Below are 15,201 nucleotides of genomic sequence, written 5' to 3' on the forward strand. Positions count from 1 at the left end.
CTGATTAAATTTTTGGAAAAGCTGTTCTAGTGGTTTTGGAGATCAAATGAAAAAAGTGAAAACATGCCATTTGGCAGTAAAAAATAACATATTTCAAATCAAATTATCAGATACTTTATAGAGGTTTTAATGATAAGTACAAATTTTGTGTACATTTTCATGGTTTCCGTACCAAGATTTATAAGTTTTTAAGCGTTAGACGGCAACGCAGCGCTTTCGCGCTTCCATATTTCGTCTTTAAAACAATAACGCAACGCGAATGCTTTGAAAAAATCAATATTATATTTTCAAAAAAATCTTTTTTTTTTCAAAAAAGTCCAATTTTGTAAAAAAATCCAAATTCTCAAAAATCTATTGTTTTCAAAGTTTTGAAAATTTCTTAAAGCTTTCAAAAATTTAAAATTAAGGTACGGAAAGTTCTAGTTTCTAATTACTTTAAAAATCTGAATGACGACACATCGTCGAAATGTATAAATAAAGAATTGGTTGCTACATATATCAACTACATGTGTATGTGTTGTTCCACATATGTGACAATAAAACGTATTATTATTATTTATTGATAAATTATGTAAAAAATGAAAATACCTGCATAACAAATACATACTGATAAAATCTTTATCAATTAATTAAATATAGTGTGCGGGCGACCTTATAATAAATACATCTCGCCGGTTTACATTGACCCAGTATGCAACTTTGCAAGAATCGTAATTTACGTCATTATGCGATGGAGTAATTGTTCAATTTATTTATTATTAATTATGATAAAAACATATACAGAAGCGTCGTCTAATGATAACTGAAGCGTTCAACTAACAATCACTCTCTAAAACAATTCAGATAATTCAAACGTTTTGCACTTCGTAATAAAAATTTGTACTTTGGCCTTTCATTTTCTTTGTTATATACATTTCACGGTAATTAAATAATTATTTATAGGCGTTAAATTTATGGTAGAAACTCACTGTACTTTTATCGTTTTGAAAAGTATAAGCAAAATTAACCGTAATTCCACTATTTACTTCGAGTATACTATTATGTATAATAAGTGTTGAGTGCTTATCTTTGGGATCAATTAGCGCAAATAGTATTTTTAAATATTGAAGACAACTAATTCACTAGCATAGTGACCAGTACAAAGTTAAATCTTTGAACACTTTCGTATGAATAAATCAAATTGAAAAAAATGAACAGCGTTCAACAATAAGTGCAAGAGGAAAAAAAAAACTAATTTCAGAAAATCGCGTATTTCGTATCATTTTATAGTTAAAAAAAATACTTCATTAATACTACAAGTAATTATATAGTATACAAAATAATATTTTGTTATGAAGAAAATTTAAGTTTGTCTTTTGGTCTTGTCCTTTTCGTATGAAGATTAAACATATAAAGAAAAATATAACTCTACTGACATAAGACAAAATACGAAAGAAAAAGGGAAAGGTAAATTCAATACAATCAAAAATGAGATTTCACAAATATTTCTTGTTAATTTTGTTTAGAAAAATATTTTTGTTATATTCATAAGCTTTGTTTAAACGATTATGTTGTGTTGTGTTACATATTTCTGACTATAGAAATCCTTTCTGACAAAAGTTATTTTAGTGTCCTGCGGGTGTGTACGGTTGGGAAACTCACCCCATTTTCTTGTATGATTTGATTTTATGACTGATCCAACAAATTTAAAGATAATTACCATTTAATTTTCTCCCAGCTAACTGGTAAATTGACAAAATATGACTGATCATCCGAGCCCAATCTTCCCTACCTACTAATAACAATAATTAAAATGAAGCTGGTAATTATTTTTAATTACCGTAATAGGTGATGGAATTTCAATACTATTTTATTTGTAATTGAAAAGCAAAACTACACTCCATACTTTTCTGCTTTCATTTATATCAATCTGAGAACTTCCTCTTCAGGATGATAAATATACTTGTCTATTAAAACGTTATTTACAGTTTTAGAAACTACTTCTGAACACAGCAAAAGCAATTATTTATAAATTTTAAAAATACGTGTAATGTAAAATAACACTATATAGCAACATTTGCGTATAGTATATGCGCATAGAAATATTTTATGTTCGCATATATGCACTGACATGCAAATATAACTGTTCTGAAATAGTTGCAGATTATTAATTTACTCTAATAATTTTTACGAACTCAACGTGATCTGCATTTAGCATTATATATATATATATATATATATATATATATATATATATATACAACGAAGATTTATGCCTGAAACAAAGAATCGGACTGAAACAAATCTTGCAAGAAAAAATGGGTAGAAATAAATATTAATTACAAACATTTCAAAAACTGCTGTTCTAGATTAAATATTTTACTTGAATATTCTAAGTTGACAAATATATAAAAAATTCAGATTAAAGTCTCAATATCAGAAATGCAGCTTATAGAGACGCGTACATGGCTTTGGTCAGGTACTTTGGCTTTTTCTCCCAGATCTAATATGATACACTTTGATCAATTTACAGCAACCTTTATTATCTCACATTTATTTCATCTTATCTATATAATAAACAGGCATCACTCTTACATGTACCTACTTCCTTGAGACTACAAATTTCCTTATACATAGCAAGATACGATTTATCAGCGGCACAAATTGGTAATAATCCGGCTAAGTCAGGGCATATTATGCGGATAAAGCATACATTTAAAGAATCCAATTGCAATACGAGTAACACATGGGCAAAGATATGAAGAATGAATTTTCAATAAAATGTACGAAATTGTATGTTATTAATTGTAATTTGAATGAAATCTTAGGCAAAGCATTAGTGACACAATTGGGTAACAAGTCGCATTTAATGGTTATATTCTTTAGGTTCCCATATAAAAAATGGTAAATTTATTTACTAATTGGAAATTATTGATATAAAAAGTCATATCTTAAGGATACAATGAGGGTTCAAGTAACTGACATTAAAATTACTGACATACCTTGACAATCGTCTGCATATCTCAAAATTTGTTGAACCTGAAACAAAAAATATAGCTATTAGTCATAAGATTTTGGTACAATTTTAAAGAGTGAATTATTATTTAACCCTATCCTCTATGATACCACCGCTCTGGCGGCAAAATTCATATAAATCTCGGAATTAGCGAGTGGAAAGGGTTAAAATTCAAACGACGATGTTTATTCTACTATTTACAGTACAATTACCAAACTCCCTAATATTTGTTACCCGATTTAACCCGCAACTCCAATTGTTTTATTAACTTCCCGCAGGCCGTAATGGGCCGAAAATCGAAAATAAAGATTTCTGCATATCTTCACGTTTCAGGGTTTCTGAACATTTAGGCATACCTCAGAAAAAAATGGATGTGTGTGTGTGTGTGTTTTGTGTGTCCGCAATTTTCGTCCACGTTTTCGAGCCCACGGATCAACCAATTTGAATGGTTCAACAAATATTCGATTTCTATTGACAAGGAGATGTGCGAATTAGATTTGGTAGTCCAGCCGTTTCAGAGAAAACGTAGTATCCGATTTGAATGATCCGAAAAAACATTTAATTTGTAATAATTGGAAGAAGTGGTGATTAGTTTATGACAAAGGCAGGTCCAGCCATTTCGAAGATACAGCTAGATGTACAAAAAATGGCAGTTTTTAAGAAAACTAAAGATCCAATTTGAATGATTCAAACATTTTCTGCTTGCGTTGACAAAACAATAGCTTTTGGATTATTTCAAAATTATTTTTTTTTTCCAAAAAAAAAATATGTTTTTTTTGTATATCGAAAATAATTCAGATTTTAATTTTAATTCTGGCTGATGTCCTAAAGCTCACTTATATCCTTTTCACTTTTGAAAAGTTTTCACTTTGTAATTCAGTTTATATAATTCTTATAAATATTAGACAATGTTGCAGTATTTATATTAATCTAATTTATTTTAAAACATTTAATATTCCTCGAACATTTCGTTATGGCACGATGCCATAAACCACTAGCTTGATATTTTATTTGAGAAAATAATCATCTATTTTAGTTACTAGATGCCAACGCCAATACCGACAATCTCATTTAAATAAATAAATTTTAACGGGATGTTAAAATGAAATTTTGATATTAAAAAATTTGCCTTCCCCAAAAACCAATAATTTCTTCGCATTGTATTTCAACACAAGCAAATTTCAAAATGTATTTGGAATTACATGATCAGGTCTCTTAACCGCTGTTTTTGCGCTTTTTGCTCCGTATCTCCGGAACAGCTGAAACTGCTTTTTCACAAAAACTAAATTGCACGTTTTCTTATCAATACAAACCGAATAGTTGAATAGTTGAATCATTCTAATCGGATGCTCCGTTCTCGCAAAAACCGAGTTTCCATTTTCTGCACTTTTTGCTCCGTATCTCCGAATCGGATGAGTCTGTCTCTTCTAAAAACTAATCAGCACATCCCTTTATCAATAGGTTCGAATACATTTTGAATCATTCCTGTACCTGTACTTAAAAATCCAGCGATTTAGAGAAAAAAAGCATTAACTAGTGGGGCGCATGGCATCGTGCTTTAAGGCAAATTGCTGGAACTTCCCGTACCGAAAATTATTATTTTTTTAAAAACGAATAACATTTTTGAAAAAAAATTACTTCGAAAAAATTAGATTTTTGAGAAATTATAAATTTGACAAAAAATTATTTTTTTTTTTGAAAAAAAAAATGTTTTCTTTATTTTGACATATTTGGGAAATCTGAACTTTTTTTCAAAGCAATCGTATACTGCTTTAGCTGCATAGAGACGAGTTGTCAAAGCGCGTAAGCGCCGCGTCGCCGTCTAACGAAAAAAAATGGTACGGTACCCATAGGAATGTAAATAAAATGTATACTTATTGTTAAAATCTCTATAAAATATCTGATAATTTGATGTACAAATGTCTATTGATCATCTTTGACCGCCAAATGGCATTTTTTTTACTTTTTTCATTAGATCTCCAAAACCGCTAGACCTGCCTTCATAAAAATTTGACCAATTCTTTATCTTGTCAATACAAGTAAAATGTTTTTTGAATTATTAAAATCGGATGCTCCGATCTCTTAACATCTGAGTTACCATTTTTGGCACTTTTTGCCCCGTATCTTCGGAACTGCTAAATCTGCCTTTGCCAAAAACTAATCAGCACGTCTCCTTATCAGTACGAATCGAATGTTTTTTGAATTCTTTCAATCGGTTGATCGGTGTTCCCGAAATCGTCGACGAAAATTTGTTTCCGCAAACACACACGCACACACACACACACATACATCCATTTTTTCTAAGGTATGCCAAAATATTCAGAAACCTTTAAAACGTAAAGATATATAAAAATTTTCATTTTCGATTTTTTTGCGATTACTATAACTTGCCCTACGGGAAGTTAATAATAAAGATCAATACAATGTCTCAACGTCTCTAGTACATTTTTATGATACGGAACCTCGAAATCGTGCGCGAGTTCGACTCGTCGTCCGATCAGAGGCGTCCACTTCCTCGGTCAGTCAATCAGTGCCAAGGTATCTCGACCGTGCGTCCCACGGATTCGCGCGCATTGACCGTTAGCTGACGTGTACGAAACGGCTGTTGCTCTGTCTGACATATCTTTATGCTAGTAAGTTAAGTACATTCCGCGCTGTTACCAATGTTATTCGATATACAAAGATAATTGATTGCGATAATGTATTATATTTTATTGCCAACGTCAAAATACAGAAGTTGAGCTTAATTGATTGCGTCGACAGGACGAATTAAATTAAATTATTGAGCAGACTGGGCATTGCTATGCAAGTTGTTATAGTGCACTGTACCCTATTGTTTACCCGTAGCCAGTTTTTATTGCTGCTGATACAACGGCAATAAAATTTTGACTTCTTGTTGTTTAAGGCTCAATTAATAATCTACATAAAGTTAGAATCGCATAGAGTTATAATTTGAATAAGAAACTTACACAGTTCTATATTATACTTTCCTGATTTATTATAATTTATTTTAAACAATTTATATGTGTCGGAATATATGCCATACTATAAGAATAGTGAAATTACAATATTCTATTACACATTGATAAACCGAAATATTACATACAAGTATAAAGAACACCTATCCCCCGTTTTACACATTTCCGATCTTACGAATTTTTATTTTAGCGAAATTTATTAACTTCCCGCAGGGAAAGTTATTGTAATCGTCCAAAAATCATAATTGAAAATTTTTACATTTCTTCACGTGCTGAAGGTTTCCGAACATTTTGACATACCTAAGAAAAAATGAATGTGTTTGTGTATGTACGTATGGATACAATTTTTCGTCCAGGTTTACGGGCACAGTGATTTGAATGGTTCAAAGAACATTCGATTTCTTTTGATAGGGTGATGTGCTGATTAATTTTTGGCAAAGGCAGGCAGTAGTGACAACGATTTTCACTTGGAAATATAGATAGCAGTATACATATTTCCAAGTGAAAATAGCCCTTGCCCGGCATTGCTGCGCCAATAAAAAGTCAGCCCTATTAGATTAAATCTAGTAACAAAAAATCATCAAATATGCATGGTAACCATTGGGTTACCATCTAAAAAATACGAAGAAAGGAGAAGTTTCAGCTCAACAGCTCATAGGACGTAAGGTTCTGATTGCTGTTAAAACATATATATATATAAAAAAATTATGACTAAAGTTCTAATATACATTAAACAAATAATTTTAACGTCGCAATTGAGTTTCTTTGCAATTCTTATAAGTATTTGAAAATGTTTCAGTATTTATAATAATCTATTTGAAAACATTTATTCCTCCAACATTTAAACGGCACTGGAAGTTCCATCAATTTGCCTTAAGGCACGATGCTATACACCACTAGTTAATTTTGCATTTACACGAAATTATAAGCACTAAACTAGAATTTGCTTATATTTATATTTTCATTGTTTAATTGTCAAAATACAACGCTATAATGTATGTTACAGTTACGAATTCCTATTACATGAGCCGTGTCTTTGATGGAAATATGAACATAAGATAGGAACGCCCCGTTTTATGATCAAAACTATATTGTATGTGTATATAAACTAGTTTGTTTAAAATACCAAAACAAAGAGAATAATTGTTTTTATAATTTTAATCAGTGTTAATATATAATTAATTGCGTAAATTTATTCAATTAGAGCAAATAACAGACTTGAAGTTAATTTATAAAATATATAATTTATATAAAATTTTATAGTTCGACAATGGCAAAAGATAAAAAGAAAGGCTAGAGAGTAAAAGGATAGTTATATTTTAACAAACCAGAATTGAATTTTTGAACTGGCTATATAATAATGAACAAAACGTAAATATTAATAACTCTTATAACCTAAAAATATATTTACTTAAAACTATTGCTATACTAATTATTGGACAAGACACGCTGATTTTCGACGAGCATTTCAAAATCATAGATTGAATATCACATGCCCTAAATTCGAACATAATTTATCTAAAATACATTATTCTGCAGTTTCTAGAAAGTAAACATGGAAAGGGCACATGATAATCAATCACCTCCATTTTTCTAATTCTTTTATAATTGATAGTAATTCGTCGATATTATATTGCCATTGAGATTTATAGCTAATTTAGATTAAAATTAACCATTTGGTATCTGTCTTTGACGATCAAAGAAAACCGTATACACTATAGATTACTCTCTCGAGAGATGATTCGCATCCGGGTTCAATTCTCGGAAGGAAGATCCAACCTGAACAAATTGTTAACAGCGGGGTTAATTTCTTGCTAAAAGGTTGGGTTCGAAATGTCATCAGTTCGACGAGCTCGGCGGACCAGCGCCAATTTGGACAAATAAAAAATTTTACGGAATTGGATATTTATATAATCTTTAATTTCAAAAGTTGTGCAGATATCAACCCATTTTAAAAATATTTATTTGATTCTTCGTGAATTTTCAAAGGTTTATAATAACGTATGAACAGTTTAAGATGACTTCAACTATTAATTAATGTTTCAGGTTGTTGATTGATATTTAGTAAAATTGGTCACCTGGGTCCTTTTAACCCCATAGGCGGGGTAAAATTGGAGAGGGAGCAAACAAGTCCAATGTTTTATTTTGAATTTCAACGGGATTATCTAAAATAATAGCTACATTATTGAACCAATGGAAAATGTAAATTTAATAGGTCCATTTTGTTACAGAGATAACACTGTATATAAATCTTGATCTTTCGTCAGAAATATTCATCAGCAGAATGAATGGATTATCTGTTGGTTGAATTTATCCCTTGTAAAATTGCTTTTTTAACTTAATTTACTTTTTATTTACCATTTTTATTATTCATACCTTTGCCGGAGTAATGGTTCAGTTGGTCCTTTTTACCCCGCCACCCTCGTGTAAATTTTTATAGAGGTTATATAAAAAACGGTTGAATCTAACTCAAAATTAACAATTCATCTTATAAAACAATTGAATAACGTATACTTAAAAATTGTATCAAGATCTTGTAAACTAAACAACAGTGCTCACAACCAAGAAAAAAAACTAACAACAAAAGAAAATACTTTTGTTATGGATTTTCAAACATTGTTGTTTATCTCCTAATAGCAACGTCGTAAAAATCAAGGTAATGGGAGGTTATACATCTTTTTCCTCCTACTTTCAAACGTTGTTGTTAAAAAATTCTTAACTTTACTTTTGAGATATCGGTGGTGGGTCTTTTTCCCTCGCACCTTTAAGCCCTGCTCTACTGTATACATACAAACAAATATACCTATATTACTATACTCTATATTAACATTTCGCAAACCGTTTTCTTAGCCAAAGGGTAACATTTAAACACTAATCGATTGGTGCAAAAAATAATTCAAATGTATGAATTCTATAAGGAAACCAGTAATTTCAATACAGACCCAGTCGGCACACACTGAAATGTATATATGCAAAGCAAAGGAATTTAATAAAGAAAAGTGCCAGAGTAAACTACTGTTATATCGATGGCATAATCTATAACACAAGACTGGCTGCCCTGCTGGCTGACCGGTGGAATGCTAGAAATATTTCGTAATTGAATATTTAGCCTGTGATTATTGTGTATCCGTTTCATAAGCAGAACTGTACCGGAAACTGTTGAAAAATGTAAATGGATATTGGTACATGAGCAGGAATTTATTATGAACTATAAATAATTAACATTTTATACAATTTGACTAGTATTCTATTGATACTATTTACATATCTTCTCTCCATGATGGGAATAAGTGACTTCATGCTGTTTTCTTAAATAAATTATTAACTATAATAAAAATTTCAGTTTTGGTAATATTTTTTATCACTTGGTAATATTTTCCAATGCGTTACATTGGAAAACGTAAAATATATGTCAAAGAATAATTAAAAACTTTAGTAGTATATAAAAGATGTCACGTTGGAATAGTGACAAGTTCTATACAAATGACATAATTCGATAAGCTAGTGGTGTATGGCATCGTGCCTTAATAAGGCAAATTGCTGGAACTTCCCGTACAAAAATTATAAAAGATTATAAACTTTGAAATAATTATATTTTTGAGAAATTTTAAATTAAAAAAAAAACTTTGAAAAAAATTTTTTTTTATTATATTCTGAAATATTTTGGAAATTTTAAACTTTTTTTTAACTTCCCGTAGGGTAAGTTATAGTAATGGGCTGAAAATAAAAAATTAAAATTGTTGCACATCTTCACGTTTCAAATGTTTCTGAACATTTTGGCATACCTCAGAAAAAATGGATGTGCGTGTGTGTTTTGTATGTCCGCATTTTCGGGAGCATAGAATAACCGATTTGGATGGTTCAAAAAACATTCGATTCCTATTGATAGGGAGATGTGCTGATTAGTTTTTGATAAAAACAGGTCTGGCCGTTTTGGAGATACGGAGCAAAGATTGCAGAAAATAGAAATCGAGTTTGATAGAACGAAGCATCTGAGTTGAATGATTCAAAAAACATTCATTTTGTAATTATTGGTAAAAGTGGTGATTAGAATGTTTTTTGAATCATAGAAATCGGTTCAACCGTGTTACCATATGTATGTATAGTCGACGAAAGTTTGTATCCAAACACACACACACACACATACATCAATTTTTTCTAAGGTATGCTAAAATGTCCACAAATCCCTGAAATGTTAAGATATATAAAAAATTTCATTCCCTATTATTTTGCGATACCTATAACTGACCCTAAGGGCTGTATTTTATAATATTGCTTTTATACTGTATGAACTTCTGTATTATATATTATTGCTAGTTCAATTTTGGATTAATTTATATTCGCACTGTAGTCATTAAAGAGAACATTATATGTTGTAATTAACTCCCGTACGTAGCGTAATGAATATGTTTATATCTCTTTCATGCCTTAGATAAAAATCATGTATGTGCGGATACAATTTTTCGCCGTCGATTTCGAGAACATGGATTAACCGATTTGAATGATTCAAAAAACATTCGATTCCTTTTGATAAGGAGACGTGCTGATTAGTTTTTTGCCAAGACAGGGTCCAGCCATTTGGAAGATACGAGACAAGAAGTGCCGAAATTGTAATTCTGATTATTTAATGGTAATTTTAAAAATTTAAATTTTCGATACAGGAAGTTTCAACAATTTGCCTTAAGGCACGATGCCATGCTCCGCTAGTTATGTATTTAGTCAAATGATTTCAAATAAAATTATTCCCAATAAAGATGAAATAAAGAGTATATTTCTTACTAGTAGACACGTCGATCTGTTATTGGTATCGACACGGTCCGGGGATGGCCCCCTCGTGTTATTCATATTATAACATGTTCCGCATATTATGCTTCGAAGATTCATTCATTGGAAAATAAAACGGTGCGCCACGGCGCGCAAAAATCTTATGTAAAGCCACAGTATCAAACAACGCATGTTTAGCCCGTTAATGAAATGCAATGTTTGTATATATAATTGCAATATATATGAAAGCTATCGTGTGTATTTATTCCGAGCATGCGGTGGATGCTCGGATGATGAGAGAATTATAGATAACTTTCTGTTTTCAAAGTTATTTGAGTGTGAAAATGATTCTTTTCATTCGGTTTACGCCGACATTTCACTATTACGATCAGAGAAGCAGAGCGCATTGTGAATCTTCTCTATCGCAAAACGATTTACTGATGCATCAATGATTACTTCACTTGTTCCGGTGAAAATTTGTAATGAGTGACATATTGGGGTTATAGTAAAACTAAATTAATTAAATTAGAACTTTTAACTTGTTTATTGCTAATTACAAAATAACTCGGAGATTGCGTTCTAAGATACCAACTAACAATAAGATTTTCTCGCTATGATTATTTTCCATTTTTGTGTAATTTGGTTAAGCTCAATATAAGTCAATGCTTCATAAAATTAACCCTTTCGCTTCGGATGTCGTTTCTGGACGATATGTGTTTGCATTTGCAATTTTTTTGTTCATTAGAAGCTTAATTTTTAATGTTTAACACATTTTTACCGATAATCACAGAAAAATATATCGTTGTCCCTGTGGGTTTAGTAATGCAACTGAACTGCACGCTGTTCCCGTATAGCAGCGACATTCCTGCGCAAAGCACTGCCTTAACGAAAGGGTTAAGTGCTGGACATCCAACTTTTTTTTTTAACAAAATCAAAAATTTATAGTTTTTAATAATGTGATGTGATAAAGTCGAAATATTATTTAATTAATTTTACTTGCGTTACTTAATTTACTTAGCTAACTTATTTAATCTATGACATCATTCGTCCTGGATCCCAGAATCGTATACTAAATTGTCAAAAAAGTGCGTGTGAAGCCATAGTAGTGTGCTATTGTTATGTTATTCTTATTACTCAATAAATATACACAATTTATTACAAATAACAAAAACTCGACAGTGTTTATATGTATCCACCACATATTATTATCTGATAAATTTAAGTTACCCATATTTTAGCAATTATGATTACATGAACTGACATACCGACGGTAGTCAACCAAATTAAAAAGCTAACTAGAAACTTTTACCTTAAATGTAAGGATCACTCGAATAAAAACATCCAGGCCCTTGGCTAATATACACGCGAAATGATTTAGTGTGGCAAAACGTCATGTATCAGTTATACTGATACTGATACATTCATAGATTTAATTAGAATACTTTTTATTTAGCTAAATACTGGTATGTAATTTTTTTTAAGAATAGTGAAAACTATTCTTTTTTGTTGCATAAATATAATACACTGTTTTCTATTTTTATATTACATATAAATGTACTGATGTAAAATATCTAACGAAGAAGTATAATATCCAAGGGTAGACTTATGTACCAATCCATTATTATGTAGTATACATTTTATATATTGAAATGTATCTTTTTAAATTGAACTGGATAATTATGTTCAAAAATATTGATAGCAGGTTCTAATATAAATGATTTAGAAAATATAACAAATGTTTTCTGAACGTATTGAATTGAACAATTTCAGATTCCAATTCTTAGGTGATTGCAATAGAGCACAGTGAATTGACAAAGTTGAATACAAAATAAATTCAATGGTAAAAACGTAAGATTTAAACCCATTGTTTCATTTATATTGCTTTCATCAAAAAATGTTTACTTTATTACATATGATAGAGCATCACATTTTTATGGACACAATTACCGCCATGTTACGCTTTACGCTTCGTAATTTTCAAAGATTCTACAAGGCTTAAAGTATAAGAAGTATCAATGTATTTTATGATACATTGAACAGACGTGTCTATTCGAAGTGCAATGAAAATACTATATACATTTCTATTACAAAAACATTTCATTTTTAATAATTGTATCTGTTCTTACATATGAGAACTATAAGTAAATATAGTTTTATCGTAGAGCATAATCATTAACAAATAATCGGTTAAAAGCTATGTTCAATCGATGCCAAAAATTGTTATTTATAGACCTTGAATTTTTTTATCGAATCACAGCGCCAACATTATTAACCCCTTAACCTATAATAATGGGCAAAGCCCGCGTACGATAATCGGGTCAGAAGCAAATATTACGCATTACGCATGTATTACAAAATAATTGTATATATAAAACTATAAAACACAAAATTATTTTTATTTTGGTGATAAACTGTACACTGTGTGAGAAAATAGTCACGAACGCCAACTTATACAACTTTTGACCAACACTTTCGAATCTAAATCGTAGGTTAAAGGGGTTAACTTCCCGTAGGGCAAGCTTCTGAACATTTTGGCATACCTTAGAAAAAATTGATGTACGTGTATGTATATATGTGCGGATATATTTTTACAGCAACTGATTGAAATGATTCAATGATTCGATTCGCATAGATAAGGAAATGTGCTGATAAGTTTTTAGAAAATGTCTAATATATATATATATATATATATTCTATATTATATATTTTATATAATATATACATACATACATACATACAAGAAAAATTTTAAAAATTTAAAATCTTTGTACAAAATAAAAAAAATAAACGTAATTAGAACCCCTCAATTGGAAATCGTATTATTTTTAAGTGAAAGCGAAAATTTAATTTTCGAAATGAAATTAACAGTTCAACATTTTATCTAAAACTCCACAATCAATAACTGTTACTTTATACTTATACTTTAACATATTTACAATCAATTATAATTAATTACTGAAATGCAATAATTGACATTCGAAAAGTTTGTCTTTTGTTCTGGTTGCTGTACATTGGTAGCAACTTAGGCATATTAAAAAGTAATAAAAAAAAATTAAACTTTTCACGAATGACAGGGGTCAACGCAAATTCATTGTCGGCAGTTCTAATGGCAAGAGCAAATTAACAGAATTAAAAATGAAAATGTTCGAAATACTTCTTTCTACTGTTACTTATGCTTTTTGTTTAAAACTTAATGCGGTCTAGATGAGCTAACAGAGTAATGTTATAATCCGGAATGTGCATATCTTACCAAGTCAGATTAAATAGCTAACATAATAAAAAATATTTAACAATTAATATTAGTAGTGTGAATTTGCCCCATTACTTGCTCTGTATTAATGAAGGTGATCAAATTCAGTTGTCTTCGAGTAGAAGTATGAAAATTTTAAAATATAAACTTCGAGCGATATTTTATTATTCTTGAAACACACAACGAAACTGTCATGAATGAACAAACTAATGTGCAATCAAATATAAATATAGAAATAGTTAAAAGTTTATGCCAATGCATACATCACGACAGCAAAAATGAAATATTGTCACGTAGATTTACTTATTAGACGAATAACGGCATCTTTTGAAGTTTCTCTGCTCGTTTTGGCATCAAGATGACGCGTGACTGAACTTCGCATACCAATTGAGCGGATGCAGCTAGAACAGCTCAATATAATAGTTCACAATGCAGAATTATTTTATCATACTTAAGTGACGATATAATAAATGGCCAAATGAAATGTGATGAAATATTTAGACTTTCTGTCTTCATTTGCATAAATTCTTGAACATACCAAAACATTGAATATATTTTTAATTCTGATAAAACTATAAATAACTGACCTACCTATAAATATAAACGAATTTGACACAAAATGAATCAAAATGACATAAATAACAAATTCAGTTTTGTGAATCCCTTCGAACATACAAATTCATTATTATAGCGAATAATTTTCATTATGATCTGTGAATGTCCCCACAAACCTTTACATAAGAATAACCACCATGATCGCATTTCGTATTTATTTGCTCGCTTAGATTTACAGTATAACAGCGCAATGAATACTATGAACCGAAAAACTTTGCAAAAAAATAATATTTCCATTTCAATTAAATTTTATATAATTTTTTTTTATCTTTTTCAGATGGCGTCCATAGCGATGACCGTATGGTAACGAATAAAATAGTTGGCAGTCACAATGGAGTGGTCGGAAGGCGATTTGGTGTGGTTTGACCCAGGGCTTGGACACCCTTTGCCCGGGGAAATATTAGAAGCCCACCGCGCTGCTCAAGTCCTTATAGTGCAAGCTCTCATCAATGGCAAGGTAATATGTCTTTCTTTTCAATTAACAAAATTATTTCGAATGGACGTTTTAAAGTCAATAGAAAATTACATTCATTTATTACGTATTATCAATATAATTTATGAACTAATTATATAACATTAATATTTCTATGACAGATTAA

At 30.3% G+C, this 15,201-nt stretch overlaps 1 protein-coding gene across 1 annotated transcript in view; it reads left to right on the forward strand.

Annotated features, from left to right (window-relative positions):
- The window catches only part of LOC113375079 (unconventional myosin-XV), a 157,526-nt gene that overhangs the window by 54,801 nt on the left and 87,524 nt on the right, over positions 1 to 15,201 (forward strand). The window contains exon 2 of the mRNA XM_026615027.1: positions 14,880 to 15,059. Coding sequence (XP_026470812.1) covers positions 14,934 to 15,059 — 126 coding nt within the window. The 5' untranslated portion in view covers positions 14,880 to 14,933. The remainder of the gene's footprint in view (positions 1 to 14,879; positions 15,060 to 15,201) is intronic.

This window comes from Ctenocephalides felis, unplaced genomic scaffold, assembly GCF_003426905.1.
Source record: "Ctenocephalides felis isolate EL2017-DRISC unplaced genomic scaffold, ASM342690v1 CF-g0.4_SCAFFOLD_01886, whole genome shotgun sequence".
In the NCBI taxonomy this organism is placed as follows: Eukaryota; Metazoa; Arthropoda; class Insecta; order Siphonaptera; family Pulicidae; genus Ctenocephalides; species Ctenocephalides felis.